Consider the following 18,357-nt stretch of genomic DNA (forward strand, 5'->3'; position numbering starts at 1 on the left):
AATGACATTTGTGTAATATATTATAATTTGGAAGGGTATTTATAATATTAGGTAGATAGTACAATTATTTAAAAAAAAGGAAATGAATATTTTGTTATGAGACGGACCAAAATGAAAAAATGGATAAATTATTAAAAACCGGAGGGAGTAATAAAATTTTAAGTGTTTTAAAACTATCAAAAGTATGCTTTTAATTGAAATATATGTTTTTCATAATTGATTTTTTTTTTATTAATCATATTTTAAAAAATTTAAATATCTAGTATAATTAAAAATGTATTCATTGAGTTTGGTAAATTGTAATGTTAAAATCCTATTTTAATTATATATATAATTTAAAAAAAAAATTATAATTTAAATGTAACTCTAAAATATATAAATTATATTTAATATTTTTAAATTGTTTACTATAATTAAAAAACTATACTCCCAATGTCCCAACTTTTTTGTCAGCACGAGTACTTAAAAACTGTATTAGTGAAATAATTATAGATTAAAATTTGTTTGTAATGTTTGTTACATAATACATTCTTTTTTTTTAAGGGGTATGTTTGTTTGGATGTGTTGAAATCTTTTTAGGTATATCAGAATATTGATATACCTAAAATATTGATTTAGGTATGTTTATATAGTAGTTTGATATAAATATAAATACTACTATCCACTGATCTATCAATTTGTATTTAAGATCATTGTTTTAAATGCTTTGTATAATTTTAGACACCGATATGAAGTATTTTTATCGTTTTTTCTTAATTTGTACTACGTTTTGATATAATAATTAATACTCCATCCGTTCTCTAACAAATTATCCATACAAATTATTCATTTTTTCGTATTAATCTGTCCCATAACAAAGTATTTATTTCTTTTTTTAGTAACTGTACTATCTACCTAACATTACAAATACCTATACAACTTACAATATATTACACAAATGTCATTACATTTATATCAAACAATACTAATAAGGTTATTTTAGTCATTTCTATTTTATTCCTACTACATCTCAATATAATACTAATATTTCTAAAACTCCGTGCAAAAAACAGATGAATACGTAGTTATGAGACGGATGGAGTATTAAAAAATTAACATACAAAAAGTAAATGGATAAATTGATAGTGGACGGAGATAGTAGTAAAAAACTGAATAAAAACTGAAAACCGAGTATACTATTCGAAGAGACAGCTACAATGTTCAAATTTCCGGCATTTATACACAAGTAAAAAAGAATCGATGACGTTCGAGCACATCTCCAATCACCGGAAGACTAAAATATCGACAAATTCTAAAATCGACATCGTTAGAATCGAATAATCAAATGAAGCTATAAGCATTCTAACAAATTAAGTATCACATTGTCGATTACTCATCGTAAGCAATCAATTTTCCAGTCTCATAGATCACGTATAGTCGAAAAACTATCTCCCTCCCACTTTCTCGCCACATAAAGAAATTTGTAAAGTTACCGATAATCCGAGCATCAAACTCTCAACGCAACTGGATCCTGCCAAGAGATCTTTCGCTTACCCACGCGGGAAGAACCTTCGCCGGAATTTCGACAAATGGAAAGCTTCAAATCGGTCTGTGGGTCGAACTTCGCTGCTTCGCCATTGCTCGAGAAGTCTTCTTCTCCCGTCTGATAATATTTAGAAAAATCGAAAAGAAAGTTAATCGATTGAGGTATATTTTTGAAGAGACGACGAATTTGCAGCAAAATGCGAAAACTTACCGAGACTTGGTTCAAGTCGAATATTGGTGCTCGGGGGAAAAAAGTGCCGGGATGGGTTTGGCTAAGGCTATCGTGGTTTAAATCGAAAGCGCAAATTGGAAAATCGATAGCGCCGAACGTTCTTTCTTTCAGGTCCTTGTTGAAAATCGTAGTGGCGAAGATATTCGTCGGAGGGTCTTTTTCATTATACGTCGTTTTCTTGATTGCCCGAATGTTCTCTACGGAAGTGTCGCACGTAGCTACTTGTTTACCGATGCTTTGTTTCTTCTTGGGCTTCGGTTGTTCCAGAGCTGGAGGCAAACCATTCCGTCTCGACTCTTTTACGCGGAGAATTTGATCTTTCGGCTTTTTGGTTCGCTTTGGCAATGGCGCGATGTGTTCGTGCGTCACGGTCAAATTCTTTGTTTCGGAAAGTTGTCTGTGCCTTTCACGGAGAAATCTGAGGAATGCGACGGGAGACTAGTGAGCGCAAACAATCGGAATTAACACAAACACATGCCCTTCTACATAACAATATATTTAAGAATGATTCAAACTATTCAAATTTCTATTGTATTTTATTCGATTCGATTTGATTTATCCAAATACCATTGGTTTGATAAAACTATTTACGGAGATGGATTGAACAACAATCGAATTATCGATCATACCTACATAACAATTGTTAACGAATCATTCTATCCAACATTCTACCGTATTCAATTTGATTCGATTCATCCAAATACTATTTGGATTGAACAACAATCGAATTATCGATCGTACATACATAACGATCCATTAACGAAACGTTCCATCCAACATTCTACCGTATTCTATTTGATTCGATTCATCCAAATACATAAAACTATTTGCAGAATCGGATTGAACGACAATCGAATTATCAATCGTACCTATATAACAATTCATTAGCAAATCATCTATCCAACTTTCTACCGTATTCAATTCATCTAAATACCGTTCCTCAATAAAACTTATTACAGAAACGGATTGAACTAAAATCGAATTATCAATCGTACCTACATAAACATCCATCAAAATACCATTCCTTGATAAAACTATCTACAGAAACGAATTGAACAACAATCGAATTATTGGATGTACCTATACAACAATACATTATCAAATTGTTCCATCCAACATTCTATCATATTCTATTCGAACAATTAATCCAAAAACCATTCCTCGATGAAACTACTTACAAAAATGGATTGAACAACAATCGAATTATCGCTTGTCCCTATATAAAAATCGATTAACAAAATCATTCTATCCAACATTCTACCATATTCAATTCGATTCAATTTATCCAAATACCATTCATAGATAAAACTATTTACAAACAAATTGAACAAGCAGCGAATTATCGATCATACCGAACTTCGGCGGCAAGAATCTGCTTCCTCTGTTTAGCAGAATCCAATGAACCTCTCAAACCACTGACTTCCTACAAGAGTGCATAAATCGAACATCATCGTCTACACAATTGCCTAACAAGAATTAACTAACAAAACACCATAAGAACCCTAAAACGAAAGCTTTAACAATCGAATTTGATATAATCACGAATGATCTGAACAGTACTAATTTTTCCAGTGAACTGAGATTAAGATCTAACAAGAGGCAATTAGCATAAGAAAGACACAAAATTGGAATTAACCAATCAATCCAATCATCGATAAATTAATCGAAATCACGAAGGAAATAAACAGACTGTAATTAGACTGAATCAATAATTCAATCGAATCGATGGGTAAAAGCATCAGATCCCCAAACAGGGGCAGAAATTAAAGAAACCCTAGAACGGAAGGAAAAGGGGAAACCTTCTGCAACTCGACGTAGTCGTGGATAAGAGACTGATGCTTCAGGGAAGCCATGGATATAGAACCTTCACACCCTCCAACACCAAACGAAGGCGTCGTCGAATCAAAAGCCACACTTTTACTCTTCTTCTTCGACATAATCAAAATCAGATCACAGAACGAAAGAACCCTCCGATCTTGAAAACGCCCGCCCAGCGATTAACAGAAAAGAAAAAAGTTTGGGAGGAGAAGAGAAGGAGACGGGAAGGGAAGGGAAAGGGCAATTGCGGGTGGGGATAGAGACGAGTGCGAAAGGAGAGGTGGGCAAGGCATTAAAAGAAAGGGCAAGAAAAGGGATAGATACGACAGATAGATAGAAGAGAGGGAGAGAGAAAATAGGGAGGGGAGATGGATAGAGAGAGTTTCTTTCTTTCTTTCTTTCTTTCTTTCTTTCTTCGATTTGCTGTTTCCTGACCTGCGTGGGAATTCCTTTTCTGAATTTTCTTGTTACCCCCAACAAGCCCACGTAATTCGGGCAAGGATTAAATAGAAAAGACATAATAATAGCCGTTTGGAGAGACACAAAGGTTGCTGTTGTTGGTGGTTGTTGTTGTTGCAGCTGCTGTTGTTGATGATGGGGATGAATGAAGAAGGGTTTTTTTCGTGTTGCAGAAGGGGCAATTCTGGCAAGAAAAGAAAAAAAAACAAAAATATATATATATATATATAAACGAGTTTTTTATTTATCTGGTTGATTTGGAAGCGAATTGAAGGCATTGATAGATAGATAGATACAAATAGATACATACATACGTAGAGATGAGACCTGTTCCTTCGATTCCATGTTTTGTTCCTCTTTTTTCTCGCACTAAAATAACGCGGCAGCCATTTTCTTTTTTGGGTTTTTCTTCTTCGGTCCAGCTGGGCCATTGGGAAGAGGGTTGGGTGGGGTGGACTCTTCTCCCACCTCCTAGAGTGAGAAAGACACAGCCTTTTTTTTTTTAATCTTTCTCTCTCTATATCTGTATTTGTAGAGTGAGAAAGCAGATGTTGCAGTTGTTGGTAGTAGCTTGTTTTTAGGCTTTGGTCCTCCTCATATGGCCGCTTTGATGGCGATTCCATTACCACCGCAGGGACCCAAGGTAACAGGTGAAATGTCCATTTTGCCCCGCCTGTCATCATCTTCCATGTTCTTCCACTATCGAATCAGTCAAAGATTCTTTCCCTGTTCTGAGGACGAGGGCATTTCGGTCAAATCAATAACACATTCTGAACCATTGATCTCCCTTCCTCCCCACTACTTTCTTGAACCAGGTCTTCCAGTAGGGTCATTTTGGTAATATCACTCCCACAGATGTATGGAGATGAAATGATGACGATGAAAGCCCCATTCTTGATTTCATACCTAACGTAAACAACATCACTTGAAATTGATTCCTAACTCCCCCCACACACAAATAAATTTTATATGTATATACATTTATCTTTGATATTAATTAATTTTTTATTTATTAAAATTAGGAGTGGACTCTTCAATTCCATCACTTCACAGAGACAGACATAAGAGTCCAAGAATGAACCACCACCCCAGAAAGAGCTAGCTAGGGCCAGGAAAGAAAACCCATATTTAAATTAAATTAAATCGATATGATATGATATGATCACCTATATATATCTATATACATATATTCACCAAACGTGGCTCAAATTAATTCAGACAGATCCCATTAACAGGGATTAAGCTGTAGTATTGAGAGACGACATACAGGTCACAAATGGGAGGCAGCTGTGGCTGTGAACATACTGCAGGATAAAAAAAGTGGGGTTGGGAATCCAGGGAACACACCATTAACAAAAGCTCTGGGGTTTCTTGGGGTTTGATCACGTTCCATTTTTTTTTTAAAAAAAATTATATATATATATATGTATATATTTTTAACAATATTATTCAATCCTGATTCAAAAATATGGAATGCACTGTGTTTTGGGCTTATATCCATTTGGTTGATTAATCGGTCATCACACTTCACTCACAAATTCATCTTATACACACATGAATTTATCAGTTTATATTGTGTCTATATATATAGACCATATATTTATTTATTAATAATATATTATTTTTTACTAAAAATTTTACGTAATTTCAGAATTAGAACGCTTTCATATCTGAGTCTCACTGTTTATATTCATGGTTGTTCATATGTAGAATTTGTATGCAGTACATGTTCACTTCCTTCAAATCTAAATTTTTAAGTAAACTAATCATTTTAGGATTAATTAGTCCTATATATGAAAATAGAACATGCACGACATAAAAATAAAACAAGCAATATATATTATTAGTTTGTGCTATGTTAATATATCTATATGTTGAAATCAAAGATGCTTATTAATGTTACTCAACACATACAATATAAAATGATCGTCATTTCAGACCATTGTTAGTCTCAATACAACGATGTACTATATTATAATACAACGCAAATATATCATATGAATTGAAAACATATAGTAACAGTTCAAATATTGCATACTAATTTAATTCAAATCACGGTTTGAGAAGTTGTTGATTAACGTTAATCAATATGGTACTGATTAACTCTAATCAACACGTCAACCCGGGTACATGCATGTGTTCGTTCAAGAACTTGAAATATATATATATATATATATTATTACATACAGTTGGAAATTGAATGATAATGTGATCCTATAACTCTAAATCAACTATAATAATCACTTTGGAGAATTCTTAGTTCTTCTCATCTAGTGCCAGCTTCGATCGATATGAATTTTTATTTATTTATTTATTTGGCAAATATTTTCCAGACAAGAATGACTTGAAGAGGACAAATCCTCTCCTAGGTTGAATCAAAGGAACCTCATGTCCAGCTCCTCTTACTGTTGCAAATGTTACTCCTTCATACACCTCACTCCACCCCCCAACCTATTTATATATCAATTAATTAATTATATACTTGGAACAAATATGTCAAATTTTTGTGTAATTGAATATATAAAACAAATAATATTGATGAATTACATAAATCTCTAATAATTACCTGTCCTCCAGTGTACCATGGATACCATGGAGTTTTTATCTTGAGCTTTAGATGGCTTAAAGAAAACCTCGTCGCCGTCACCGGAACCACCGAGTCCGTGTCTCCGCTGCATCGAAAACATCGATATCGCCATAAGTATTCACATTCAACTCATTATTTGAACCAAAGCCAAAAAAAAATCACCACTATTTAAGTTTAAGTTACTTTTGATGATAACAATGTAATTTATAAAATAGTACATAAAATGCTTATTATTATTTTTTTTATACAAAATATCATATCTAATCTATTGAATGATATTATTCAACATGTTAATATAATTTATGGAAGCATATAAGTAGACAATATAACAATAGTTCATATAACATATACTATTATTAATCTCACAATAAAAATATATATTCATATACTAAGTTAACACATGATCAACAATTAACATATAACCATTTTTATTTAACTCTTATTCATATCATACATATACATGTTATTTATTCAATTTCTTTTTTTTTTTTCTTCCTATTATTATTCTCAAAATTATCTAAAAAACCTCAAATTACTACCAAAACATATCTACAAACAAGGACATTAGTATGCAATATTAAAAAAGAATGCCATTACCATCTAAAACCCTAGGTTGTAAGAAGATCAATATATCATCTTATTTAAAAAGTTTAAATTATTGAATCGAATCAATAACCACATATATATATATATATATATATATAGAGAGAGAGAGAGAGAGAGAGAGATCGCGCGCACCTGAATATCCATATTCGAAGCCCGGCAGTGATAAGCTTCTTGTAGGTAGGCAACATCGAGGCATCGGAATCCTTCCAATGTCTTAGAAGAACATCACTATATATATGCATATATACGTATACATAATCTTCCTCTTATGATTCGATAATTTAGCGCGCATTGTAACGAGTCTTGACTAAATAAATTAATTAGCTTACCTACAAGCTGTCCATTTGTATGGGATCCCTGTTAGGTTTGCATGGAGGGCTTTTTGCACGTCGGGTCGATTGTAATACTTCTCGGCATAGCTCTCGGTGCATGGATCATATCCAAATGATCTTCGCCCGATGAGAATGCTCTTGAGCGTTGTAGAAACTCGTAGGGTTTTATTCGACTTATTGCATACAGGTGTATAGATGCTGTACTGATCGATCTTCCCAAATTCGTGGTTCATGGCATAGTTCATGATCTTGTCACATTTTATCGAGCTTTCTTGTGGCACAAATTTGCAATGTTTGAGGAGGGTTTTGTATGTTTTGTCGGAGATCATCGAATGGCTCCACCAATATGTGACGGTCCCTAGCCCGTCGTAGTAAGTGTCCATGACTGCGTTCCCGACCTGCCCAAGAGTTTAGGGTTTCGGCATTCGCCCGAATGATAAGAAAAAGAAAAGAAAAGATCGAAGAATTGAATCAACTCACGATAAATCCTTTGAGATTGAGGAATGTTTGGGAATGTTTCTTGTTGTATTCTTGTATTTTTAGAGCTAATTGGGGAACATAATGTCCTGTCGAAACAAGAAATGTGATGAGTTAGGTTATGTGTCTGTGTTTTTGTTTTTTGGATTTTAATTTTTGTATTTAATATTTGTTGGATATTAAATTTTATAAGAAATAGTACTTCCTCTACATCATAAAGAGATAAATGTTTACTTTTTTTTTTTTTTTTCTATGTAGATTTTTTACTATCAGTATTGTATTGGGTTGTAGTAAAAAAAAAAAAAAAAAAAAGACAAAATGCCCTATTAATATTATATGATATAAAAATAATAATATATGTATAATATATTGTAAGTTGAAGAATATTTATTATGTTATATATGTAATACAATTATTGAATTAAGAATGATATCCTTGTTTTGAAACACACAAAAATAGAAAATAGATTCCTTCTTATAGATATGGAAATAGCTTTATTTATTATTATTATTATTTTTTACAGAATTACAATAATTACGTGTTATATATAGATATATGTATCTATAACTTAAAAGAGCGCAGAGACTTTAGTAAGAATTGATTGAATTCGATCGGACAGACCGATCATATAATCATCAATACAATCGATGTAATGATAGAAACGGCGACTCCGGGGCTGAAAATCCTCCGAGCCCGTATGTGGCTAGGCTACTAACTATCATGTATTTCATGAATTAAATAAAAAATATATTATTATTATTATTATTATTATTATTATTATTATTATTATATCACAATCAAATTAAATATTCAACCAAAAAATCAGAACCTAATAACTAAACGAAGATATTCTTGGGGTGTGTTTGTTCGAAGGATTTTGAAGGATTTCTACTATTCATCCAATTTTTTTCCCCAAAAACATCAAATCAAACACCTATTTTTCATTTTTTATATTATACTAAAAATCAATTTTACATTCAAAACATCACATCAAACCCTATTTATATCACATCATACAACTATTCAAATTCAAAATTTTTACTATTCAAATCCCAATCCAAAATCCAAACCCCCAAACAAACACGCCCTTGATGAATTTATAAGTTATTACACCAATGTGTATTTTGATGATGTAATTTATTGTATTTGGTTGGTTGGTCATAAAATTCAGAGATTGCACCATTATTATGACACAAGTTTCATAACCAAATAACAAAATAAATAAATAAATAAAGCCCATTTAGTTGTAGGTTTTGAAGTTGGCTATTGAGTTTTGAAGAATGAAATTCTGAATCGAAATAATTGTTTAATATAATATAAATGTATATTGATGTATTATTTTAAATATTAAAATTAATATAAAAATAAAAAATAAATATTTAATACGATGCTTTGAAAAAAAACAATTATAAATATTAAAAATAAGATAAAAAAAAAAACCAAGGTGCAAACACAAATTTACCGGCATAACTTTCCCCAGAGAGGTAGAAATCTCTATATTTGTACTGTGGAAATCTCGACATCCATCTTATCAGGAAAATTAGGGCATCCTCAGCTGTATCATTAAATTATTTTCACAATAATTAATTAAATAAATAAGAATGATTAAAACCCTAATATACATAAACATATATAAAAACCTGTTCTTGTATCCCCAGAATCCTTAAGATCAGAGGTAGTATTAGTGTAAGAGTAACCCACACCAGCTGGTGATTCAAGGAAAAGAATATTTGCCACTGCAAATGAAAATGAAGATTAATTTTTTTTATTATTTTTTTTTTGGATAAATAAAAATGAATTAAGTTTGATGGAAAGAAAATTAAATATACATGAATTCCAGGAGTATTCATTGTAATAAAGAGATGAAGCAGTTGTGTTGATTCTGAATGCTCCAATTTCTTCAGAAGCTCCATACGCTATTGATGAGCATCCAGGTCCTACATAAAAATAAATAAATAAATAAATCTCACTTACATTTACAATATAAACTCTTACACAATTTCTATTAAAAATTTACTCACAAACTTATTTGATTTTAATTAAAGTTTGTATAATACTAACTTGAGTTTATATAAAATACTGTCTCCGTCCGGCTCTAAGAATCTTTAAATATTAATTATTATATCAAAATTTAGTACAAATTAAGAAAAAATTGAAAAAAATACTTTCATTAGTGTCTTATAATACTAATAGAAAGACATGTATATAAAAAATTATACAAATATAAGGACATTTTTAATGTTAATTATAATGACGTAAAAAGTAAGTGTGATCCTTATAGACAGACAGAGGAAGTAATAATTTTACGTAATAAACTGTAAGAGAATATAATATATATATATATATGGGCATAGATCGGCGGTTGATCCGATCAAGTCAGTATAGCCCAAATTTGATCGGATCAACATATTATAGGGGTGACAAACATATATTTATTCATATTTTAGCTTATTTATAATATAATATAATACTACATTCGTTGGCTCTAAGGGTCCATTTACTTTTTGCGTGTTGATATTTGAATATTAATTATTAGTATAAATTAAGAAAAAATTACAAAAATACTTTTATTGGTGTCTTATAATACTAATAGAAAGACATTTGTACAAAAAAAAAAATACAAATATATGAATATTTTTATTGTTAAATACAATGACGCAAAAAAAAAATGTGATCTTAGAGACGGACGAAATGAGTATATATTATAACACCACATATAATTGGATATGTATAAATATATTTGAGATATATATATATATATGTATAAAAATAATTAATAAGAATGTTAAAACCGAAACAAAACACTCATGGGCTCTTTACTCTTCTTGGATCGTATAATTAATTGAAAATAATAAAAATAAATAAATTAAATAAATAAAGGGTCCATTGATGAGTTAATGAATGTGGTTGGGTTAGAGGCAGCCGCCATGTGTTGCAATAAAATGCATGCATGCAAATACATGAATGTGATGTAATTTCTAGGTGATACATTAATGCATTTACTATTTATATCTTAATCTATACATAGAGAGATATAAATATATTTTAAATACTCCCTCCATCCAATTGGAACGGTGATATTTGCTTTTTACACGGAAATTTTTAAATATTAGTATTATATTGGATTGTAATAAAACAGACAAAAATACCCCTATTAGTATGGTATAATACAAAAGTAATGACATTTGTGTAATATATTGTAAATTAAAAGGGTATTTATTATGTTAGTAAGATAGTACAATTACTAAATTAGGAAATTATAACCTTATTTTTGGGACAGACAAAAATAAAAAATGGTAACATTTCAATAAAATAGAAGAAATATTATATTTATAATTATCATTTTAGTCATTTAAGTAAATCGGGTTTGTTGAAACAGTCCTATATTAGTATAATTAATAAAAAATAGATAATAATAATATTTTTTTTTTATTTTTTTGCAATAAAAAATATAAAAAAGTGATTATTTTTGTTGCTAGATAAATGGAATAAGAATTTTATGACAACCTAAAAAAAGTAACCATAAATTTGATATTCCTTCTCCGTCTCAGATATATTATTCACGTGTAAATACATTAATAAATAATTAAGAAATATATTAATATAATTAGTTATTGTATTATAAAAATAATTACACAATAAAATTAAAATAAATAAATAATTTAATTAAAATTTTAAAATTATAAATTATAAAATTTAAAATATAATTAAAATATATAATTATATTTATAATAAAAGATAAATTATATATAAAAAAAATTGAAAAAAAAAATAATTTAAGTGGGAGGAAAAAATTATATTAGTCGTGTTTATATATAGAAAAGATAGATCACATGCGCACTAGGGCATAGCAGGAACTATTACTATTAGTGCAGTACAGTGGCTGCCTGCGTCAATTGAATTGAAGAAATTGGAAGTGGTGTCAGTTTATGTTATAAATTGTCTTGTCTCCTCCTCCGTCCTGTCCATCCATGCATCACACACACACATATATATACATATATATATATATATGCCGACAGATACGATACTCCATCCGTCTCATAATTAGATATTCATTTGCTTTTTGTACGTAGTTTTAAAAATATTAGTATTATATTAAAACGTAGTAGGAATAAAGTAGAAAATGACTAAAATAATATTATTAGTATGGTGTGATAATATAGGTAATGACATTTGTGTAATATATTGTAAGTTGTAAGGGTATTTGTAATGGTAGGTAGGTAGAACAATTACTAAAAAAAAATGAATATTTTATTATGAAACGAACTAAAATAAAAAAATAGATACTTTGTTATTGGATGAAGGAAGTATTATATATATTAATAAAAATGTGGTTATACGACTATTTAATTAATTAGGGTTTTCCAAGAATGTACAAATTAAACTAACCTACACACGATTGATGATTATATATATATATATATGGTTCAGTTATCCTCCTCAATCACCATCCAGTCATATATATTTTTAAAATAAAAATAAATAATAAAATAAAAAATTTAAATATAAATTATGAATGGTGATTCATCGGTATAAGATGGACACGATACATTGGGAGTAGAGTAACTAACTAACTATATATATTCCTCTAAGAATTAGGGTTTCTAATTCTCAAGTGTATCCAAAAACCAATAAAAATGAGGTTTTGATCAATATTTTTTTACTCATTTGTTACTATTTATTTTTTAAAAAATATCATTATCAATTTTTTTTTTTTTCATAAAATATCAAATCAAATACTATTTTTTTACATTTTTTTTTTTTTTTCAAACTTTCAAAATCCTCCAAAAATTGTATCTAATCAAAGTCGATATCGATTATAATTTTGTTTATATATATACAATGTGTGAGTGAGCTGTAGATTGTGCTAACTAATTAAGGGTGTTCGTTTGTAGAATTTTAACAAAATTTTACTATTCATCTAATTTTTTTTCCCTAAAAACATCAAATCAAACACCTATTTTTCATTTTTTATATTATACTAAAAATTAATTTTACATTCAAAACATCATATCAACACCTATTTATATCACATCATACAACTATTCAAATTTAAAATTTTTACTATTTAAATCCCAACTCAAAATCCAAAGCCCCAAACAAACACACCCTTAACTGGTAATTGAAAGTGTACCCCACTCATAACACCTAAAATTTCAATCTCAAAATATAGTTTTTTTGTCAGGATAAATGGTTTGTATTACTGTAGATAAAAAAATTTAGATAAAGTATAATGAATTACTAATTAAAAATTATATTAGTAAAAAAAAATTATTGTATAATAAAATTAATTATAAATTAAAATTAAGATAATTAAATAATTAAATTAAACTTAAAAAAATTATAAATTATCAATTTTAAAATTTGATTAAAATATTTAATTATATTTTTAAAAACAAAAATAACAAATTATACAGAAGGAACTGAAATAAAAAAATATAAATATTTTATGATGGACGAAGTAGAGGATATAATAGTATTAGGAAATCTAGCAACAAAAAATAAATATATAGAAAATCCAAAAAAATTATCCCGTAAACAAAGAGACTTTATTTCTGTTTTTTATTATAGAAACTTTTGTATGCTTTCAATAATAATATATTTATTTTTCTCATTAATTACTAATTCAAAATATTATTTAATATTTAAATTGAAAACTCAAAAGTGAAATGCAAAGAGAAATTTTTTAAATATTAATATTTTGAATGTATAATTAATTTTTAATATAGTATCCAAATTTAAATTTATAGATTTGATGCGATATTTTTTTAAAAAAAAATTATAAATAGTAAAAATGAAAAAACCACAAACAACATAACTTAAGGGTTTTTTTTTTTAAAAAAAAAATAAATTTGAATTTGAGTTTGTTGTCTAATAATAATGTACTATAGTTGTTATATAAATTAACACATCATTTGATATGATTTATTACATAAGATAACAATTGGTTTTTATTTTTAATTAATTTTTTTGTTCTAATATATAGTTGTTAGAAGAAAAAAATTGATAAATAGTGCGACATTCGACTCAATCACATTATAATTAATTCCCTTTATATATCAGACTCTTTATATACCAATTCCATTCTACTATAAAAGGTTACATTTACTTTTTGTTTATTAATATTTGAATATTAATTATTATATCAAAATATGATATAAATCAAAGGTAAATGGACAAAAATAATTTTATTAGTGTCTTGTAATACTAATATAACAATATTTGTATAAAAAAATTATACAAATATAAAAATAATTTTATTAGTGTCTTGTAATACTAATATAACAATATTTGTATAAAAAAATTATACAAATATAAAAATAATTTTAATACTAAGTATAATTATGTAAAAGATAAATATAACGAGACAAACGCAAAAAAGTATATATAGACGATCGAGAAGCTAAGCTACTGTCGGCACTCCATTTTTTCCTCAATCCTTTTATTTATTTATTTTTCTTTTCACGTTTATGCAAAGAAATTTGGAGTTTTCATTTCAAAAGCCCTAAAAAAGGCAACTTTCTGTTCCAAAGGCGCATCTTAGTGAAACAATGCTATTTTATGCTAACGTGCGACGGGTGTCAATGGTTGCCCTAACACGACCTGTAAGGGATGATGACTATGCTGGACCGATTTGTTTTCGCAGCTCCCGGGAGCTGAGCTCCCGTACAATAACAGTGATAGTTACGAGGTTTTGTTACATATACTTCATCCGTACACCAAAAATTTGTTTATATATATTTTTTATTTTGTAAATTACAAAGAAAATAAGGATAATTTGATGGATGAAGAGAATATATTGTTATATTATTTTTAATTAAATTCGCAAAATTTGTAATAGTATTATTTAATCGAATACTCAAATCGAAATAACATTACCAGGAATTTGGAAATTGGTTTCGAAAAAAAGCTTTGGAATCAATTCCGAAGTTATTAAAAATAATATTAAATAATTTTTATTTCAATAGTTTTGAAAAATCGGAGACTTATACTGTTTTTTCTGGTCTTATAAGAAGTCTAAAATCAATACGTACATTTATTCAACAACACACTTGGGGACCAATGGAGATACCCACGGGCATTATTTTGGATGGATTTAAGATTAAAAGTAGAAATGAAGGAAGAAAAAATACGATGAGTAACACAAGGAATTATTAAAATGAAAAAATTATTTATTATTATAATAAATTAGTATAAATAGATTATTTTTTATAATAAATTGGTATAGAAAAAGGGATTTAATGTATGAACAAGAAGTGACTTCGAACCGTTCAATCAAAAGGGCTAGATTTTTTTTTTTTTTTTAGAGTATTAGGTTCGACCAAAGATTTACCCAATGCGTACTTTCGGGTAGCAGTTGAGGGTTCCCACGTCATTAAAAAAAGAAAAGAGAAAAAAAAAGGCTAGAATTGTAGTTTGCAGGGTATTAGATTCGACCGAAAATTTACCAAGTGCACACTTTCGATAGCAGCTACGGGTTTTCACGTCATAAAAAAAAGGAGCTAGATTTTATTTTATTAAATAATCAAATTCCTTATATATTCTCTTCGTTCCGAATCAGAGTACATTTCTACCATTTTTGTATGTCTAATTTCAAAATATCGTTTTTCAAGTAATTATACACTAATATAAAAATACCTTTAATTTATACATATATTACAATCGTACTATTACAAATACAATTATTTTATAAATAAAGTTAAATGACAAAATTGTTAAAATTTCTTACACACTTTCAAATAATTCTTTTGGAATAGTACGGAGGGAATATTAATTTTCATATATTATTGGCATGAGTAGCATTAAAGAGATGCATTTCTTGCAAGATGTAAAAAGATAATAATAAATAAATAAATCATTCTTTATTTCCCCTTTTTTTTAAAATCAGAAAAAAAAAACCAAGAATTCTCTTAAAAGGAAATACAATGATCTTTATATGTATTGATTGTTAAACAATGAGATAGAAATTACTAATGATTTTAACTAATGTTAGGGTGTGTTTGGTTGAGTTAGATTTTATATCTTGATTTTAGGGGAGGGGATCTCAGCATCATTCCCTACACTCATGTATCTATACATGAGTGTGTGATGATGCTGAGAGTGGGGTAGAAAGGGATGACCGTGAGGCTCCCCTCCCTGATTTTAGGTTCGATTTTAAATAACAATTTGATATAATATTTTATCAAAAAAATACAGTATATATTTTTTTATAAAATTAAAAATTAAGAAAAAAAAAACCTCATAACACAAACATCACTAATTAAACACTCCATTATAGATTATATATATATATACATATATGTATGTGTATTATTGATATCAGTCATTATAAACTATTTAATTCTATTCCAAAATTTACTTGTTTCAAATTAAATTCTCCACAAATTATGTGACAACCATTAAATAAAAATTCACTAATACACTATCTTAAACTGCTAAGAATTAAATAGACACGATCATATAATTTAATTACAATTAAAAAAAGGTATGACTAAGGTGTTTTTTTTGGGGGGGGCTTTGTAAAATTTAATTGTTGATGTTTTGTAGGTAAAATTAGCAGTTGAGTATGATATTTATTTTTATTTAAATTAAAATGGTCGAAATAGTATAATTTAAAAAAAAAAAAAAAAGAAAAAACATTTATCATACCTCCATTGAGCCAAAGAACAAGAGGTTTTGTGTGGGCATTTTTGGGAGCTTCAGTGAGCCAATAGAAGAGAGCACGGCCGTGTTGTTCATTGACGGTGACGTAGCCGGAGAATTGCGAGAAATTGACCGGCGGCTGTCCGGGCAGCGTCGAAATCCGGTCGAGTTCTTGATCTTCGGGAACGATACGGGCGAAATTGATGGATACTAATGAAAAAAAGAAATAGATATGAAAAAGGGTTTTGTGAAATGCCATTGTATTGTAGAAGCAATCAAAGTATATATGATAATGAAATACTACTACTATTCTATGTATATATAAACATATATATATATATATATGCAAGAAATGCTGAGATATTTTCTTTTTCTTTTTATTTATACAAATTATTTATATATTAATTGGGGCACACCTATATATACACTGTCAATATATATATATATATATATATATATAACAAGGGAGATAATGATGCAGCAATGATATGATATATATATATGTATGTATATATGGTTGTGTTAGATATAGTATTTTTTTGAATTTTATCAAATATTTTTATTTTTCAATTTTTTAAATATTAAATCAAATAATTATTATTATAATTTTAAATTCAAAACATCAAATCAATATTTATTTATATCACATCATCAAACAACTAAGTCAATTTTAAATTTTTATTATTAAAAATCCAAATAAGAAAATCCTTATTTTCAAACTTGTCTAAGATATGGACCTCATTCTATACCATCACGACAATTAAAGAATTTTGGAAGTTTTTATTATTAAAATATATTTATTCTACTATTTTAATATGTCTATTGTGGTTGTTCGGGAAATTGTTTGTTCCAGGAATTGGATTTTAAATACACTATTTTTTTTCCTTAAAAATATCAAATTAAATACCTATATTTTATTTTATATTAAAAATTAATTTTACGTTCAAAATATCACATTTAACACCTATTTATATCACATCATACAACTATTCAGATTCAAAATTTTTACAATTCAAAATTCAAATCCTCGAACAAACATAAGTAAAAAATATTATTCTTTGGTAAGGTAAACTCGTAACTGTAAAGTTATAACTTCAAATTCTGCAATTTTTATTTTTTTTTTGTATATTAATTCTAATTTGACCTAAAATTTATGTTACTAATTCTATGAAAATTTTTAAGTTTATTTTAGAGAGATAAAAAAAAAAAAATCATATATTTTTATTTAAAATTATACATATGAAAATTTATATTAAAAAAATATTATTAAAATTGAAAACAAATATAGGCAGTGTATTTGGGTAAGAAGGTAGGCAGCCAAAATATGGGTGTAGAAAGTGTCCATAAATGCCTTCTCTATACATAATAAGTGGTCCATTCTACAGCGGCAGGTAGGTGGGGGTGGGGTGGGGTGGGGTGGGAGACCTTATTATTATTATTATTATTATTATTATTATTATTATTATTATATGTCAAATTTTAGTGAAATAATTTTTTTGTTTTTTTATTAAATTACACATGACAAATGGAGACCAGAACAATAACATCTATCCTGTCTAGATCTTGGATTTGCTTTGTGTTTTTATAATCTAGTTTTTGACTTTTTTACTAAACTATTTCGATTTTATATAAAAATAAACAATTTAATTTAATATAACATCTTATTCCACTGCAAG

The 18,357-nt window shown here is 28.1% G+C and overlaps 2 protein-coding genes across 2 annotated transcripts; both read right to left on the reverse strand.

Annotated features, from left to right (window-relative positions):
• Positions 1 to 1,149: 1,149 nt before the first annotated feature.
• Positions 1,150 to 4,556, reverse strand: LOC127265003 (uncharacterized). The gene is made up of 5 exons (XM_051294637.1): positions 4,344 to 4,556; positions 3,556 to 4,217; positions 3,109 to 3,179; positions 1,736 to 2,174; positions 1,150 to 1,642 (listed from the first exon to the last, which is right to left on the reverse strand). Exons 2-5 carry the CDS (start codon positions 3,691 to 3,693, stop codon positions 1,487 to 1,489), a joined length of 804 nt encoding a protein of 267 aa, XP_051150594.1. The 5' UTR covers positions 3,694 to 4,217; positions 4,344 to 4,556; the 3' UTR covers positions 1,150 to 1,486.
• Positions 4,557 to 6,049: 1,493 nt separating this feature from the next.
• Positions 6,050 to 16,995, reverse strand: LOC127264668 (serine carboxypeptidase 24-like). The gene is made up of 9 exons (XM_051294163.1): positions 16,688 to 16,995; positions 9,865 to 9,972; positions 9,676 to 9,771; positions 9,498 to 9,590; positions 8,039 to 8,124; positions 7,556 to 7,956; positions 7,359 to 7,454; positions 6,600 to 6,705; positions 6,050 to 6,484 (listed from the first exon to the last, which is right to left on the reverse strand). Exons 1-9 carry the CDS (start codon positions 16,938 to 16,940, stop codon positions 6,341 to 6,343), a joined length of 1,383 nt encoding a protein of 460 aa, XP_051150120.1. The 5' UTR covers positions 16,941 to 16,995; the 3' UTR covers positions 6,050 to 6,340.
• Between the last annotated feature and the right edge of the window lie 1,362 nt (positions 16,996 to 18,357).

Source organism: Andrographis paniculata, unplaced genomic scaffold, assembly GCF_009805555.1.
Source record: "Andrographis paniculata isolate CXL003 unplaced genomic scaffold, ASM980555v1 Contig71END, whole genome shotgun sequence".
NCBI lineage: Eukaryota > Viridiplantae > Streptophyta > Magnoliopsida > Lamiales > Acanthaceae > Andrographis > Andrographis paniculata.